Source organism: Anser cygnoides, chromosome 20 (genome assembly GCF_040182565.1).
Source record: "Anser cygnoides isolate HZ-2024a breed goose chromosome 20, Taihu_goose_T2T_genome, whole genome shotgun sequence".
Lineage (NCBI taxonomy): Eukaryota > Metazoa > Chordata > Aves > Anseriformes > Anatidae > Anser > Anser cygnoides.
Genome location: NC_089892.1, coordinates 3,191,603 through 3,207,903, shown reverse-complemented (window position 1 = coordinate 3,207,903; position 16,301 = coordinate 3,191,603). Strand labels below are relative to the sequence as shown.

The window sequence follows — 16,301 nt, the reverse complement described above, 5'->3', positions numbered from 1 at the left end:
AGGAAGGGGCTCACGGGTCCTTTCGGGGGGGTTGTGGCCGCACCCCGCTGGGGGCTGACCGGGGCCCGAGGGCGCCGCCCGGCTCGGGGCCCTTCCCCACAGCGGCTCCCGGCACCGCCCCAAAATGGCCGCCGCCGCCTCAGCGCCCGCCCCCTCCGCGCGCCTGCGCCAGCGCCATGTTGCGGCGGGCGGCGGGGGCGGCGGCCCGGGTCCTGCTGAGGGTCCCCTCGGCACGGAGGCCCCGGCACGCACCGATACCGGTACCGACACCGATACCGGCACCGGCCCCGGTCTGCACCGCCGCGCCGGGCCCCGTGGGGCAGCTTCGGGCCTCGCACTACCGCCTGGTGTACACCTGCAAGGTGGGCCGGGGCGGTGAGGGGCGAGGAGGAGCCGGCGCCTTCCCCCCCCCCAGCAGCCCTCTGGTGACGGGCAGGGCTGGCGGGCGCTGAAATCGCTTCCCCTCTCCTTCCCTTAAACGCGTTAAAAAGACAAAAACAAACGCGTTTCGTCGAGGCCAGGCCCCTGGTTGCCTTTGCAGGCAGCAGGCTTTGGTAGCTGGGTCTCTTATTTTTTTTTAATTAAACATAACGGTAGTATTTTATCAGTGCAATAAACTAATGCTTTTAAAATACGTTCCGAACAGCTGAAGATCCCAGTGAAATTTCCAAAGTTCCCAACATACAGATCCGCAGTACCAGAACTGCCTAAATCATCGGTGTTTTATTTTCGGTTTTGCTCTGTAGTTCTGCACGTTCCCCCACTATGAAAACCATTTGCCACTTCTACAAAGAAGCGAGGGACAGACCAGAGAGCCTGGGAAGAGCGGGCTGTGGGGCTGTGTTTTCTGCAGACCAGACCTGCAAAGTGCCCGTGGAGCTGCACAGCATCATTCCGTGACTGAGCAGCCCTGCCATAGCTAGAGATGAGGGAGGGCAAAATAAATATTCCACTCAGGAATATATTTCCCTTTTTGAAAGGTCCAGAAGCTGCAGTTATCATCTGTTGTTGCTGTCTGTTTGCTTTGTAGGTCTGCCAGACACGCTCAGCAAAAACGATTTCCAAGTTAGCCTACCATAAAGGGGTGGTCATTGTGAAGTGCCCCGGCTGCAAGAATCACCACGTCATAGCAGATAACTTGGGATGGTTCTCAGATCTGGAAGGAAAAAGGTAGGTGTGCCAGCAACACTCTCATTTAGCAAGGGAAAAAGACTGTTGAGCTATAACCAGATCCTCCTGAGCTGATGTATTGTTTCTTTGATGCTTTTAAAACGTGACTTAAATCAAACCAGAGGTTTTATTTGGTATAATTCTATATTTCATCCAGTTTCTTAAAGCATGTGAATGGAGGTTTATAATCACCTATAATTTGAACCTCACTACCTAGGATCCAAATAAATGGTGTAAAGCAGCAGCAGAAGCTGCATGAGACACAGACATTCTTGTTGGTGCCAGCAGGTGAATTATTGTGTGTGGCGTTCTTCTGTTCTCTCTCAGGCTTTATTAAATTGCTGCTAGGTTCACCTGGCTAAGTGTTTCAAATGTGGGGACCCATGTGCTGTTGAATTTCGGTGATTTCTAACTCCCTTAGATGCCTTTAAAATTTCTGTTCTGCCGTAATTGCTAGATTATTGATCCTAATGGATAAAAATGGTCCTAGGAGGTTTGGATAGTTTCATCTGCTTCCCAAACTTATGGAAAGGTGCCGTGGTAAAGTGCACGTGCTGATTTGCTGTGTGGCGTTAATATTGCGAGCAAAGTGGAAAGGAGAGAGCACGCAGTAGACTCTTCTGTCCAGCCGTTGCTGTAGTGTCACTGTTGGTTTTCAAATTGCTGTTCAGGAATATCGAGGAAATCCTGGCAGCCAAAGGGGAGAAGGTGAGACGTGTGGTTGGTGAGGAAGCCTTGGAGCTGCTTCTGGAAAGCACGGCAGATACCAGCTCTCAAAGCCATCCTACAGAGGGAGAAGGTGGGGAAGGCCCCCCAGAGACTGGCGGCAAGGGACAGACGTGACAAGTGGGGTTTGTGTCATTCTGCTGATGGCAAGAGAGACTGTTAACGTTTCTTCCCTAATTTCAGTGGTCTATGTTTAAAATAAACTCAGGCGTCGGTCTTCTCTCTGTTGTGTCATTGTCATATGTAGTTTTACCTTTGACCAAGCCAATATTTTTAGAGGTGGAGTGTGGATATTTTTCCTGGTACTTGTTTTGCTGACATTAAAGCAATTTTGAGTGCTTCAGCAGTGTCAGGAAGCCTGCTTTGTTCTCAGGTGAGAAGGGAGCTAATTCTTTGTCCATGTGTTTTGGCCTAGCTCTAACTGCAGGTTTTAGCTCTGTCCTCTGATGCTGTCTAGGTGTTGCACGTCAGCAGCTGATCGCAGTGCTCCTGGAGGAGCATCACAGGGCACAGTAGCTGAGCAGCAGAGGCAATTGATACCACCCGAGGAGGAGGCCTGACCATGTGCGAGTTTGCAAAGCCAAAATGTCCCTGCAGGAGGGTCAGGTAACCAGCTCTCACTGCAGTCACTGAAGTGCTGCTTTTTCATTTCCCCTGGTATCATCCAGAGGGAAGGTTCTGTGCCCCTTCTGTCTATCACAAGGCTGAAAATCCCTGTCTGTGGGTTACGCCGTGAGGCAGGCTGTGCTGCCCCGTGGGAGTGCCAGCCCCTGCTCGGAAATTCCACTTGGGGCCGTGACGCAGCGAGCGGCTCCGGGGTGCTGGGGTTATGCAACTTCCTCACTGGTGAGGGGGAGGACGGGCGTGAAGGCAAAATTGATATTTGTGAAGCACGTTGGAGATAAGTGGAGCACCTAGGAATTTGTCTTATTTGACAGACATTGAGGTGCTTATTAATGCTACTGCTGCATGTTAAGATCAGCTAGAACAAAAAATAATAACTTCATAAAAGTGAAATGTAGGTGTTTACCAGCACCTAACGTTGGGTAGCGATGAATCAGGCAGCAAGGTGATCATACCGGCTTTTCTTAGCCCTTCCTCCCTCTGCCTGGATAAAGGTTTAGCTTATCTTAAGGTCCAGTAGCGTGAAGCACAGGGAAGCATCCTCTTTGTCATGTTTTTAAACTTGATATCAAAGAGTAATTTAGGTTGGAGGAGGCCTCTGGAGGTTTCTAGTCCAACCACCGTACTCAAAGGAGGTTCAGTTAAATAAAGACACTTAGGGCCTAGGCTTGAGTATCTGAGGATGGTGGAGATCCCACAGCCTCTCTGGAGCCCTGGTCTGGTATTTGACCAATCCCTTAGTAAAAGATTGACATAAATCCTCGTACCTAACTGAAATGTCCCAGGTTTCAGCCTGTGCCCATTACCTTCTTTCAAAACACTGCACTGCTGTGTCTCCAAGCTGAATGAACGCAGTTCTTTCAGCCAAACTCGTCCAGGTGTCCATGGCCTTTAATCGTTCAAGTATTCAGTGAGGGCATTGCATGTATTAATGAGTGTTAATGAGTTTTCTTTGTTCATCTGAAGGGTTCGTAGTAATTTTATACACGTTGTATTGTGAGCATGGTTCAGAGCAACAGGAAAATAATCATGTTTTCTTGTCGGTACGTAAGCTCAGAGTGGTGAAACAGCTTTGAAGGGCAGGCGCTCTGTCCCTCAGCTAGGTTTGTGTGTGTTCCTATCCTAATCTCCTATATCCTAAAGAAACACAGCTGTCTGATACAATTAGATGCTGGAGCGATCCACGTGTTAATTAAGAAACAGGCGTCCTGGATCACTGCTGTGTGCTCACCCTGTTGCGAGCTGCTGGCCCTGCTGGACGGGGGGTTATTGTGTTACCGCTACGTGACACAGCGCTCTGCCTCCGTGGCTCTGGTGCCTTTGGTGGGGTGGAACCCAGCTGCTGGGAAGGATCTGCGTTGTCTTGGAAACAGTCAGTACTAAAAAAGCCAGGTTATAGCCATTTTCCTTAACTTTCTTATCAGTTACCGTGCCCCTAGCTACAGTTATACAGAAAGGTTACGCTAGTTTTCGCTCCGTTACAGTAAAAAACTGTAGCAAAGTCTGTCCCCGGCTGTCAGACGGGTCGGTATTTCCTGGCACTGGTGCTGAGGCAGGGCAGCACGCTGGGCCTGGTGCTGCCGGGCGGGCAGCCGGCTGCTTGTGGAGCAGGCGGGCCTGCTGGCGCCCGGCGCCACGGTCTGGGGATGGAGCAGGGCCTGGTTTTGCTGCTGCTGCTGCGGGCCAGGACGAGGAGAGAGCAGGCGGCAGCAGATCGCACGGAGCGGGCAGATCTTCAGGGCGTAGATGCGGGGAGCGCGCTGCCCGCGGCTGCTGGGAGGCAGCTGCAGAGGCAGGGTGGGTCCAGAGGGCAGCCCCCAGGGGCTCCTTGGAGCCAGGCAGAGGCTGCGCCCTGCCACAGCGCAGGAAATGGGTGAGTTTTGTGACAAACCATCCCGGGGCTTTCAGCTGGAAGGGAAAGGGTTGCACTTCTCTCAGGGACTTTGTGTGTAAAACAGAAGGGTTTGTTGCTAATAGACTGTATTTAAAAAAACGTGCGCCGTTTTGAAGTTGTTGGTTGTTTTTTTTTTTCCCCTGAAAAAAAGGAAACCTGTCGGTTTGTTAAAGAGGCCACCAGTGAGCAGGCTTTGTCTGGGAAGAGCCCAGCAGACCGTCCTTCAGCCAAAGGAGTGGGAGAGAGAAGAAGAGGAAAAAAGGCTTCCTCCTGAGCTGGAGGTGTGTCAAGGTGGGGGAAAAGTGCCGTGGAGGCCTGGTGCAGCAGGGCACGGTGAGTGCCGGTGCTGTGACAGGGGTGGTGGATGCACAGAGGGCCGGTGCTCTGAGGTGGGGCAAAGCAGCATTCCCAGCCTGCGCTGCAAACCTTTGGCACAGGCCTCAAAGCATTTCACTGGGGCTGCTAAGGGCTGGATTCTGTTCCCGAATCCTATCCCGTGAGGGCTTTTCTGCAAAATGGGACATTTTGTGCCTCTTGCTTTCTGCCTCTTTGCACACCCCCTTTCCCTCCCTGCCTTTTTTATTGCACTCAGAGTCCCGAGTTCCTCCAGCTGCTGTGGGCTTCTGACGTGCCGCGCCTGCTGGCTGCAGCTGGGGCCCTGCAGGGCCCAGACATGAGCGTGTGCATGCGGGGCTGCGCCTCCTGCTGCGCATGCAGCGATGGCATTACAGCCCCTGCCACCCCTGGGTGTGCTGTGCGGGGCTCAGCGGCACCGCGCCGCCTTCCTGACGGGCTCGGGCAGGTAAACGTCGCCTGTAAGCAGCGGCGCAGGCGGCGAGGAGGGGAGCGGGGGGGCTGTGAAGTGACTCAGCCTTGTGCTGCTTGCCCCGGGCCTGATGCGGGGCGGTTCTGGGCCTCCAGGGCCTGCTGCAGTGCGGGCAGAGGCGCAGCGGGGTGAGAGCCCTCTGCTCCGACCCCACGGGCACGTGGCTGGGACCTAGGCCCACGTCCCTGGTGTGGGCTACTCAGCGCCACTGCCTGCTGAGCTCCTTGCTGCGAGGCCACGCAGGAGTTAACGGCCCACGACTGCGTCCTGGGCGATGGCTGTGGAGAGCCTCGGGCCGCTGTCCAGCTCCAGACTGAAATTTACGGCGCCTGGGCGCTCCAGGCCAGCAGAGCCCTTCCTGCAGGCAGCGCGCCTTCCCAGCCGGACGCAGACGGACGGCCGGACCCGCACCAGCACGAGGCTCCGGGGAGGGCTGAGGTAAGTGCTGCGCCTCGGCCCTGACGTGACTTGGCAGCTGAGCACCGCAGAACAAACCCTGCGCGACAGCAGCACTGGCTCGCGAGTGCCTCGCAGGGCATTTGTACAGCTGAGTAGGAGAGCGCGGCACGGTGTGGGGCTGCTGTGCTTTCAGCTTTCCTCCCCACTCCCTGCCCTGCCCTGGGGCCAGCACCCCGCGCTGTGCTGCAGCAGGCCTCCATGCGGAGCGAGCCAGCCCAGGCCTCGGCAGTGCCGCGCCTGCCCGGCGGGTGTCAGCAGCAGCGAGCTGTTCCCTACCAAGCTCTGCTGGCCTGGGCTTGGCAGAGCAGGAGAGGAAGGGCTGTGCTCTGCGCGCTGTGACAGCCGTTGGACAGCGATAACGCTGTCCTCGCTGTTAATTCAGGCTCCAGCAGAGCAGCGACCGGCGCAGGCTCCTGCTCACAGCGGGGATCTGGCTGTTCCGTAGGTGCGCTGCGAGAGGCCTTTACTGGAGAACATACGATGCCCTTCCCCAGCTGCTAAGGACAGAGAGACAGCAGGTGAGCCTCCCCCTTGCTTTTAAGAATTTCACCTGTTCCGAATCCCGGGAATCGCCAGCCTTTGCCTAGCTGGGGGCACGGTTCTGTCCTCAAGTCCCACACCTTGCCTGCTTGTGGCCAGGCACTGAGGAACTTGAGCGTGCCTGATGAGAACGAGCTGGTGGCTCTTCATTAATCTGTGATCAGGACTGGCAGTAGCCTGCACAAGTTAGCCAGGCGTGGAAGGACCAGCTGTGACTTGGCTTTATCCTCACAGGGCTCAGGATCCAAAAATCTGCTGCTCCCAGGCCCCCTTTCAAGCGAAGTCTAATGGCCTGCACCTGCCTGCTGCGCTGGAATGAGCTTGTGCTGCTGCCCGCTGCTGTGTGAGTATCTTCACCGAGCGCTTATGCCAGCCACTGGCTGCCCGTTTTCTCTGGCAGCTCCCACCAGGGAAACAGGACGGCTTTTGGGGGCAGGTGCTGGGAATGCACCGAGACAGGGCAGGAGGGCTCAGGGCTTTGTATCCTACAGTGCCCCCGCAGCGAGGTCAGGCAGGGCCAGGGGTGGTGGCTGCTCCCTAAGAGGCCTGTGTGCTCTGACCGTAAAGGGACACGCAGGTGGTGCACACACCCTTTTCTTAACACTTTTATGTGGCGATGTCTGCCACAAGAACCCACCACGCACCCTCTGTCCCATCCCAAAGGACCACCGTTAGCTCTGCTGGCCAAAAAATAGCGGAAATTAATTTTTGTCACTGAAGCTTAGACACAAATATTTATTAAGCACAACCCTCCCTTTCCCTCGCGCTGTATTCGTTTCTAATATATTAATTCATTTGGCAGATTATTTTTTAGAAAAAAAGTACCTGTGGGTTGGAAATTCCCCATTAAAATGACATTAGCAAATGCACATGTAAAAAATAAATAAGCTCATACATTCAAGTATATGGCAAATAATTAACACCTCTGAAAGCTTAATGGTCAGATTCCAGTTCGCCACCTGGCTGAGCTGCACAGGCCTGGGCCCGCAGCTGCTCAAGTCATCGGCATCCTCAGCGTTGTCTTCCTCTGGACAAATTCAAGCTAGGTGGGTAGGTAGGTGGCTGGCAGGTCCTCCTGGCTTGTCTCCAGAGCTCCGACCTGCCCCAGGCAGGAGGCCGAGCCTCGGCCCGGCCATCCCTGCAGCAGGTGAGTGCTCCGTGGTTCAGTGCAGGCAGGTTAAATGCCCGATGAGCAGCATCACTGGTCTAAAAATCTCAACTGCTGGTTGGAAATGTTTCCGTCAAATGCGTTTCAGTTAGAAAGTGCTGATTTGTTCTCCGTAGGAACATACCTGCTTTGGCAGACCTCATTACTGGAGGTGCTGAAGTCCAAGATAGCCTCTCAGGTCAAGCAAAGAAAAAACCATTCCACCTCCTCAGATGAGAAGTCTTCTGGCCTCCTCTCCGGGCTCTTGCTTTTCCGACGTTACCAGAAGGAAATGTAAGTAAATGTAGGTCCTTGCACTCGCGTGCGGTGCGGGGCTGCCGGCCCAGCAAACGCCCCCGGCTGGAGTGGGCGCAAGGCTCCGTTTCCTGCGGGGACGGCGCCAGGCAGCTGGGCAGAGCAGGACGGCGGCGCTGAGGGCAGCTCTGCAGGGCAGGCAGCAGCGCAGCCCTGCTTTCAGGAGGAACAAGGCGGAGGGAAGGGCCATTGTCCCCCACTGCTGCTGGGCACAAGGGAGCAGGGCATCGTTCTGCTCACCCTCATCGCGAGCCGTGACCAGAAGGCTTTGTAGCTCTCGAAGCAGGTCAGTGCCAAGCGCAGGTTTCTGCCTCGGGCACACGATTCGATCCTGTACGAGGCTTCTGGCCCAGCTGCAGCAGAAGCAACGCGTTGCCTAAGTTTGTATTCTGTGCTGAGCAGATGGGCAGAGACTGTCTTCCTCCCTTCCCGGGCACAGATTCCTGTCTTGGGGCTGCAGCTGGGGCTGCACAGCTGGCAGTTACCTTTCAGGCTTTGTCCCAGGCTGGGGTTTTGCTGGGGGTCTCCAAATTCCACTGAAGCTACGGGTGGGAGAGCCTTGGATCCTGCGCAGGAGGTTCCAGTACAGCTCTGCACACGGGTGGCTGGGGAAGCGGAGGGGAGGAACAGCACAGGGTGCTCACAGCAACCCCAGAACAAACTGAAGTGGGGGGACCATGGCTGCAGCCAGGGCAGGGGTCAGGTTTAAAAGGACCTGCGTTGCCGCTGACTTGAGCTCATTTCCTCCTTTAGCAAGAACAAAGTTGAGCAAGATATTCCAGGAAAGGATCCAGAGCAATCTGTCACCTCGTGATGCAAACAAGACAGGAGGACTTGAAAATGAAAAAGGTGCTCTTCCCTTCCCCCATTAAATTAAAAGTGTTTTGGAAATAAAGGACATCAAGGCTGGATTTAACTACCTGCTCCGGGCTCCTCCTTCGGCTGACAGCACAAGTTCCTGGGTTTTTAGGTGACAAGCAAAGGGACTGCCAAAGTCTTCTTCCCTGGTGCTGGGCCCAGTGTTACACTGGCTGCACGTCCTAAAAAACCCCCTTGTTTAAAAACCGTTCCCCGTCTGGTGGGCCTTTTTGTGGCACTGCCTCCGCAGAGCAGCCACGTGCAGTGCACTGAGCTCCAGCTCCCCGCGGCTCGGGTCGCTCCTGGGAGAAGTCTGTGGTAGTGCAGGAGCACTCAGCTTTGAAACCACCTACACTTAGTTCTCTTCAAAAAAAAAAACCAAAATGAAACCAAACCCCCCGACCTGAACCCCAGTTCTTAGCTGGAACCAGGCCTCTGCTGCTCCTCTGCTGCCTCCTCCTGGGCTGAGGCCAAATCTACCCTCTGCTCATCCATGCGCTTGGCCTGGACGCGCTGGATAAGGCTGAAGAAGTCTTCGTCTGGCATGGTGGGGCCACGGGGGATGGAGTCGGGTGGGGCGCAGCGCTGGTCATCTATCCTGGAGGACTGCGGGGGGGGTGAGAACAGGCATTAGGACTGGTACAGGAGCTGCGGGTGGGCAGCTGCTGCCCACAGCCCCTCGCAGGTGGGATCGGGGGGCAGCGTGTGCCGGGGGTGGGGGGGAATCGAGTCCTGCCCGTACCTGACATTTCATGAGCATGTTGAAGAACTCGTCGCCGGGCTCCTGAGCGTCCCCCTCCACGCGCAGGTGCCCCAGGTTGTTGTGGGTTATCCGGAGGCCGGGCAGGTTGCCCACGTTGGCGCGCTGGTCGTCCAGCCGTCTGCTCTGGGAGCTGGCGATGAGATCAAAGAACTCCTCCGTCTGCGGGGACGCCATCAGGGAGGACTGCGCTGCAGGCGGGGAGAGGAGCACACGCCGGGGTCACAGCTCTGCCAGCTCACACGCGAGCCGCAGCCCTGCTCGCCTCAGAGCACGAGTCCTCGCCCCCAAAAATCCCGTTCACCTGGCGGAGCCTTACACCCCCACGGAGGGGCAGGGGCTGGCCGTGCAGCCAGGCCCCCTGGGGCTGAGCTGGGTAGGACATCGGCTTCTGTGACCATCGGCCAGCCCCTGCCTCGCTCGGGGCATGGGGCTGCACAGTTACCGTCAGCTGCAGGCGAACGCGGAGTTCTGCACGCGGCTGTGGTTCCGTAATGGGCACCCCACACGCTCCCAAGGGCTGGGTGTAATTACAGGCAGCTAATCAGCACAGCCAAGGCCCAGCTAAGCCGCTCACCAGGCGGCACAGCCTTCCCCCTGTTGGGTTCCCAGTCCAGAACCCGTCCATACGGCCTACGCTCCGCCCATTCTCGCAGGGCGCATCCTGCCCAGGCACCAAACATGCCTGGCTCTAACCCTTGGGGTGCAACACCAGGGGCTGCAGGGCCCCGTCTGGGGGGGGCAGAGCAGCAACGGGACAACAAGAGGGTTTTCCAACAGCACCCGAGCAATGCTGGGACTGCTGCGAAGCAAGCGAGTCAGCCCCCAGCCAGGAAAACGCCTCCCGGGCAGCGCCCCAGGGAAGAGCCCGATGGCTCCTGGCAGCTGCCGGGCAGCGAAACGCTCCCAAACAACCGGCAGCGCACGGGGGATGGCGACAAGCAAAACCAAAGCGTAAGAAACCCAAACGCCCCAGCGAGCACAAAGCACTGAGGGTGCCCCCGGTCTCCTGCCACCGCGTGCTATTCCTGGAGCCCCGGCTTGCGGAGGGGCAGGAACACAGAATAATCTCAGCGCTGACGCCAAGACGCGTCTCTTCCCCTTCAGCTGACAAAGAAACCTTGAAAAATAACATGTCCAAAAAGCTCAGAGTCCAACTGACAGCTGAACAGAACATGTGCCTACTTGTACAGTCTTTATAAAGCTTCGTATTTTAAACTCGCCTAAATTACACAGCTGTTAAAGCCGAATGCACTTCTGTATCAGAAACACGTATCTCGAAGAAGTGATGCTCATTTCCAGCCTATTTTTAGCACCGAAAGAACCGCTCACCTCCCAGCCAACCTGCCTGCCTTCTGCGCCACAGCCTGACCTCGGCGCCGCCTCGCTCCGGCTGCTGCTTCAGCCCCTGCCACTGGCACCGGCACCCCGAGCAGCTTCGTGCTGCGCTCCTGGCCGCACTCAGAGGGAGGTCGGGGTCTGCTCCTCCCCTGCTGGGGCTTCGTGTTGGTTAGGGAGCTGCTAAACAAACCCGTCGGTTCGAATGAAGGGCTTTGAGCCCTCTGTGGTGGTGCTTAAGCACACCAGTGGGACCCGCACGTTTCAGTGCTTCTCTCCAGCTTGCTTTAAACAAAGGCCCTCAACACAACGTCGTAAAAAAGGACACAAAGCCAAAGTGCAGACGCAGACCCGATCTGCCTCTCCTATCCAAGCTACTTGTCAGGCGGCTTCCTCAATTTATCCACGCTCTTCCTACGAGCGAGTTAGCTCTCTGCGTGCTGGGAGTTTCCTATTACTTTCCGTCCTCCCGGCTTCTCTGCTCTGTGACACCTCTCACCACAGCATCCAACAACTGGACAAAACCCAGCAGTTCTTCCTCCAGGGTAACACTGAGAAAACCTGCCGGTACTCCACCCTGCCTATGAAGCCCCCTCCGGGCCCGTACTGCCCCAGCTCTGCAGCTCTCACAAGGCTCCCTCAGCAACGACCACCAGCATCTCCCACTTTGGCAGAGGCCGAAGTCCTCCTGCCAACCTCGGTGTGTCAGACAAGACCTCCAAAAGACTGAGAAAAAAATCCAGGTATATTTTGCATTTCTCTTGCCAGGCTGTTCTCCAAGCCTCAGTTCACATCCTCCAGCTTTTGCTTCAGCAACCATTAACACGGGAAGGTTTCTTTATGCCTTGCACAGTGATGGAGATTGCAAACATAAAAAAAAAATAATTGCTAGGTTCAGGGAGCTGAGGCTTGGGGAAAACATCACAAGATGCACAATAAAACCACGACAGCCGGCCACGCCATGGGAGCAGCATCACCCCTCGTAGGAGTGACTTATAAACGCATCAGTGCTTACAGATCCGTTCTCCCAGGGCAGGGACTGGTGTGGCAGCTGCCTCTGCAGCCTCCGATGGGCATTCCTCCAGCGGGCAGCGCTGATCATCCATCCGGTTGCTCTGGAACTTGCTCAGCAGGTCAAAGAAGCATTCCTCGTCCGAAGGGGTCCGGTTGATCTTCTGGAAAGGCGACAAAACACAGCAGGGAGTCAGAACGCCCCAAGCACTGCCCTGTGTCTGACGGCTCAGCCTGCCGTGGCCGTGGCCGCGTGGCCGTGGCCGTGCCTTGCCCTGTCCTGCTCTGCTCAGAGCCGGCTCCTGGCCGTGCCCGCAGCTTGCCAGGCACCGCCGCCTGCCGGGGTCACTGCTACTCGGTCCCGCCGTGCCCTTGGCTCTGAAGCAGCCTCTCTCTTTTCCTCTTTTCTCACCACCCTACGGTTTGGGCAATCCAAAACCACCCTCCAAGAAGAGGCCACTCCGTGAAGGGCCCCTCTCCTGCAGGGACCCAGACCGGGAGCAGAGCTGCCCTGCGACCTGCACGTGGCGAGAGGGGCGTCCGTGGGGAGCCGCAGCCCCCCCGAGCCGCCGGCACTGCCACAGCCAGACCCGCGCTGGGCTCCTGCAGCAGGCAGATGAGCCTCGTGCCGCGGCAGCCCACGTTGCTGTGGAGCATCCTGAGCGCTCGGAACAAACCAGAGGCTGAAGGGGAAAGAGGAGCCGGGGAGGGAAAGGGACGGCACTCACCCCAAGCTCTGGCGCAGCTCGGCAGGACAGGGAACAGAGTCGGGAGCACAGGGGGTGGGGGAACCACACAGACGCCCTCCCCGAAGTGCTGCCGTGTGCCCGGCGGAGGCTCAGCTCCAGCCCAGGCCCGCCAGCCTCCAGCCTTCCTCCCTAACCCGCTAAATTTAACCTTCGCAGGCCACTGCCCTTTGCGCTGCCGGCGCTTCCTTCCGATGCGCCACTCACAGCACCCCACGTGCAGCCACCACCGGGCTGCAGAGGCCACAAAATTACAGCCCTTCGGGAAACAGCCCTTGCGTGAGGTCCCCAAATGAGCACCTCGCACCAGACGGGGATATATTTAAGTCGCGCTGCACAAGGCTCAGCACCCAAGGCAGCCTCCCCGAGGTGCCGTGTTGCTTCCAGCCCCGGACGGGCTGCGTGCTGGGCAGCGGGGTGAACCCCGAGCCCGGCTGGCAGCAGGCAGGGAGCAGGAAGAGCAGAGCCTTCTGAAGAGCCTCCCACAATGGGATATAAAATTAGACAGCAATGAGAAAGGCGTCTGCCAGGAAGGTCCGGGTCCTGCCAGATGCTGGCAGAAGAACCCCAACAGAAACCAACCCCAAGCTCCTCAGACGGGGTCTGCCTGTGCTGAGCAGCTTCCCGGCGCTGAAGGCAGATGCGGGGCTGGGGAAGCGGCGCGGGGTCCCTTGGGTCCTTGGCCGTCCCGGGCAGCCCAGAAGCCCCCCCCAGCCCGAGGTGTGCGGTGCCGTTCCCAGCAAAGGGCCCCCCCCGGGGGCTCGGGGACGCGAAGCCGTTCGAGGGAGCTCTGCGCTGGGGAGGGCCGCGTGCCGACAGGGTTAAAGCCGCAGCTCGGATCCTGTAAACGAAGGCAAACAATTTTCCCGCATGCTAAGCGGAGCAGATGAGATGCACTCAGCTTCTATTTAGGGCAGCGTCAAAATTAGCAGCAGGCCAGAGAGGAACATTGGCAATGCGGGAGCGGATCGGGGAGGGGCAAAGCCCCTCTCACCTCTGCAGACCTCTGACCAAAGGGCGCCTCGGCCAGCCCCTCGGAGCCAGCACCCTCCGAAACCAAAACTTGCTGGGGCTGAAAGCAAGGCTGAACCACCTCAGTCGCAGCTCTGCTGTGCTGGCTTGCGTGACCCAAATTTCAGTAGAGGCGGCAGCCTGCTCATTCACACCGAGCTCCCTCCAGCTTCCCCGCGCTCAGGGCGGTGCTGAGGAGGGGTTTCGCCTCGCGGGGAGCAGCCGGGCGGTGCGATGGGCAGAGCAAGGTGCTGAGCCCCAGGGAGAGCCGGGATCCCCCCTGGGTGCTCCCTGGCAGGGATCTGTGTTTTGCCGTGTCAGGATCTCCGCTCAGAACATGCCCGGGGGAGGAAAGGACGCTCTGAATCAGTACAAGAGCGGCCGGCGCGTGCGAAGTGCGGGACGGGGCCGGCCACGTGCGGGGGTACCTCCTGTGCCAGCCTGGTTCAGGGGGTGCCGCAGGCTCCCCTGGTGCCACCCCAGCCACAGAGCCCCCATCCCCATCCCGCACCTATTTAAAACGCCCAAACAGACATCGCACGGAGTGCCTGGCTCCCTGCTTGGCTGCTCCTGGCCCCGAGGCTGGAGCTGTGCGGGCAGATGGACGCGCGTCACGGCCCCGGGGCCACCGTCTGCTGCTGAGCTGTGCCCGCGGCTCGGCACGGCCAGGAGGGGCAGGAGGCTTCCCGAGAGCCAGAGCATCCCCTAACGGGGCTGAGAAGCAGTCCCACAGCAGCACAAACAACAACCGCGGGGCTCCCCAGACCCAGAGCCCCGAAGGGTTCCTGGGCAGGGACTTTGCTCCAGCCCCGGGACCGCTTCTCACCCACGGCTGGTGTCTGCACCTGGCCTCGCCCCCCATCCTCTACCTCCAGCACTCGAGTCCTGCCACGTGCCGTTTCCCTCCGGCCGGCCGGCCTCCCTCAGAGCTGAAACACCTCTTCTGTGCTGCGCAGCACGGCCTGGGCTGCGCCGGCTCTGCCTGCAAAGGGCAGCAGAGATCGACCCCGGGCTGCTCGCCCGTGGCACAGAAACGGGGACGTGCGCAGCTCCCCCCGTGCCCCGTGTGAAGCCTCCGCTCCTGCCCCTGCTCCCCGGCCACGGGCAGAGGCCATGTACACAGAGGTGGGAGCTTTGTTCGCATCACCTGTGAGTGGCATTTCCACCCAGAGGCCGCCTGCTGATCAGGGAACCGAGCAGGCTGGCTAATGACAGCCCGGGAGCAGGACTCGCTTACCTGAGACAGGCCTCCCCTAACTGGAGGGCATCCAGGCTTTCGCACGCAGCGGTGCGAGGAGCAGGCCGGTCAACCCGCCAGGTCGGAGCCGGGCTGTGTAAAACACAGCTGAGGTGTGGGGAAGGCAGCCAACAGCAGCTGTGGGGCTGGCGGGGGGGGGCCTGCACCTCGCTGCGGCGACGCCACCCCACAGGCACCTGGCGTGGGGCTGCCCCGAGCCTCCCCACAAGCGCACCTCCCCAGTAAACTCCCACAGGTGCTGAACAAAACCTCCCGCAGTCACTGGCTCAGACGGTGCTGGGCTGCCTGGGGCTGCCTGGCTCTGTCGCCTGGGCACGGAGCAGCGTTTCAGGGGGAAATCCCCCACGTTGGCTGCTCGGGATGGGCAGGCGAGGTCAAGGCTGAAACAATCCCAGGCAAAGCAAAACGGAGTCAGAAGAGGCTCCGATGCCTAAACCCCCTTGGCCATTTTCACTCTGATTCAGGAAAGCCGTCAAACAATCGCAGGAGGCCCGACTGCAACAGCTAAAACGCTTCCCCCCTGCCAGCACCCGAACGGAGATGCCGCGAGCCGCAGCCCGCGGGCGCCTGGCCGGGCTTCGGCCCCTGGCCACCGCCGCCCAGCGCTCTGCAGAGAGGGGACTTTGTCTGGCACGTTCCCGAGCCCCACCCCGGGATCGGCAGAGGCCGTGTTCATCATTTCCATGCTGGTTTCACACACCGTGGGGCTCCTCGGCAGGCAGGAGGGGGGCTCCTCGTGCCTGGCCCCGCACACGTGCCTGAAGCAGGAGGCAGCTCGGGCTTCCTGCCCCGTGGTGCTGCTCCGGCAGCAAACCGATACAGAAATCCCCCGAAAGACAACCTGGCACAAAACCCCAGGACGAGAGCAGCCCGTACCCACCGTGTTGGGAATGCCCTCAGCCGAACACTCCGGCAGCTTCGCCCCGAGCTCCCCGCAGAAAGCAGCAGCAGCCAGGACAGGACAGAGCTCTCCCCTTCTCCGCTGCTAAGCCCCGCAGAAACGCCGTCTGATCGCCGGCTGTGCCACAACGCGCTGCCAGGGCGCCCCGGGACAGGGCTCTGGAGCTCCCCAAGGACCGTGGCAGCTGATTTCTGTGCTGACAGCCAAAAGCACCTCCCCTGCCGTGCACGGGATGAAACGTCCCCTCCAAAGGGAGCTTCACCACCAAAGCAAAACGCAGGTGCCCTCACGAGCCGCCCACAGCTCGCTCCTCCGATCGGCCTCTCCCCTCGGGGCTGGTGTCCCCACGGGGCGCTGGCCTGCCCCCGATCCCCCTCCTCCCGTCCAGGCTCAATTTCCTGCAAACCTGCCCCAGCACAAGGAGCCCTCGAGGGCAGTGTCCACCCCTACTCCTACAGCAGCCCCTCAGACAGAGCCTCCTTGGCTCCTTGTCCACCACCGATCCCCCCTCCGCGTTGCGTCTCGGTGAGGAGATGACCTGGAGCCAAAGGGACTTGCCCAAGCCTCGCAGTGACAGAGCTGGGACCCAGCTCCCTGTCCCCAGGACCAAGCCCTCAGCACCAGACAGTTCCCGGAAAACTCCTGCCCGTTGTTACAGCAGCGCCTATCTGCCCCGGGCCTGGCAGATATTCACCCCGGCACATCCGCAGCCGCATG

General features: G+C 58.8%; 2 protein-coding genes across 11 annotated transcripts in view; one reads left to right on the top strand and one right to left on the bottom strand.

Annotated features, from left to right (window-relative positions):
* The first annotated feature begins 134 nt into the window (after nucleotides 1–134).
* Nucleotides 135–8,617, top strand: DNLZ (DNL-type zinc finger). The gene is made up of 7 exons (XM_066980769.1): nucleotides 135–362; nucleotides 1,031–1,170; nucleotides 4,566–4,695; nucleotides 5,583–5,678; nucleotides 6,145–6,217; nucleotides 7,524–7,680; nucleotides 8,455–8,617. Exons 1-7 carry the CDS (start codon nucleotides 177–179, stop codon nucleotides 8,513–8,515), a joined length of 843 nt encoding a protein of 280 aa, XP_066836870.1. The 5' UTR covers nucleotides 135–176; the 3' UTR covers nucleotides 8,516–8,617.
* GPSM1 (G protein signaling modulator 1) overlaps nucleotides 6,945–16,301 on the bottom strand; it is a 79,087-nt gene continuing 69,730 nt past the window's right edge. For 9 of the 10 annotated variants that reach the window (XM_066980764.1, XM_066980765.1, XM_066980763.1 and 6 more), the window contains 3 exons: nucleotides 11,673–11,832; nucleotides 9,302–9,510; nucleotides 6,945–9,165 (listed from right to left, as the gene is read on the bottom strand). In XM_066980764.1, the coding sequence (XP_066836865.1) occupies nucleotides 8,977–9,165; nucleotides 9,302–9,510; nucleotides 11,673–11,832 (558 nt within the window). In that variant the 3' untranslated portion in view covers nucleotides 6,945–8,976. Of the gene's footprint in view, nucleotides 9,166–9,301; nucleotides 9,511–11,672; nucleotides 11,833–15,563; nucleotides 16,293–16,301 lie in introns of those variants that run through there. The other variant, XM_048051350.2, reaches the window with a different exon arrangement.